Source organism: Saprolegnia diclina (assembly GCF_000281045.1).
Source record: "Saprolegnia diclina VS20 unplaced genomic scaffold supercont1.72, whole genome shotgun sequence".
Lineage (NCBI taxonomy): Eukaryota > Oomycota > Saprolegniomycetes > Saprolegniales > Saprolegniaceae > Saprolegnia > Saprolegnia diclina.
Window position 1 is genome coordinate 56,765 of NW_008246139.1, and position 825 is coordinate 57,589.

The 825-nt window shown below is 60.5% G+C and overlaps 1 protein-coding gene across 1 annotated transcript; it reads right to left on the reverse strand.

Annotated features, from left to right (window-relative positions):
* Window positions 1-117: 117 nt before the first annotated feature.
* Window positions 118-820, reverse strand: SDRG_14459 (hypothetical protein; the record flags this gene model as incomplete). The annotated part of the gene is made up of 1 exon (XM_008620589.1): window positions 118-820. A coding segment is annotated over one exon (701 nt), but the record flags the coding sequence as incomplete, so codon positions are not given.
* Between the last annotated feature and the right edge of the window lie 5 nt (window positions 821-825).

Here is an 825-nt window from a genome sequence, read left to right on the forward strand (position 1 = left end):
CGTGGCAGTGGCGTTGCACGCAGGGACCACAAGGCGGCCGGTAGCCCGCGTGAGTCTCTGGGTTGTTTCACGAGTCGCGTCACGTCGATCATCATGAGGAGAATGTTGTCGACGACGTCGGCCGGCAGACGCGTTGACAAGTTGACGTGCGTGCTCGGTGCCATGGCGTTCTCGTAGAGCCATGCAGCGAGCTGGATGTTGCCACCACCCTTGCCGCCCAGACTGTAGTGATCGGTCCACCAGCGAGACGCCATCTCGTACAAGGCGCGCTCACACGACGGGTTGTCAGCCTTAATGCCTTCAAGGACCTTGGACCTAAACGTACCGGACGTCTTAATGTGAAGGCTGCTAAAAGCTTCCGTCATGGCCAGCAGGCCAAAGCGGCGGACGACCGAGACCACCCACGGTACGACGACGACATCGTGCGCATTCCATCGCATGCCGCTCAGATAGTCGGCCATGAGCGCACGGTCGCCATAGTCAAAGAGCACGTTTGCCATGGCCAAACGACTCGAGCGATCGAACTGAGCCGGTCCAAGCTCGGCTCTCGGTCTCAGGCGTTGGCCTCGCTGAGCCCCAATGAAGAAGCGCACCCCGGCCTCAAAGAGCGCATGGGTAGACCCGAACCCAAAGTCGTCCGAGCACGACCCGTCGACGTGATCCCGCAGCAAAGCAACGGTACGGACAAGACCGAGCAGCGTCAAGCGGAGGGCTTTGGGCCAAAAGACGAGGCACACTGGGTGATCGTCGTCGTCGTCGGCAATATCGATCGAGTCTTCTTCGATAAAGTACGCGATCGGGCGAAAGCGCCACGCGGCTTGGAGA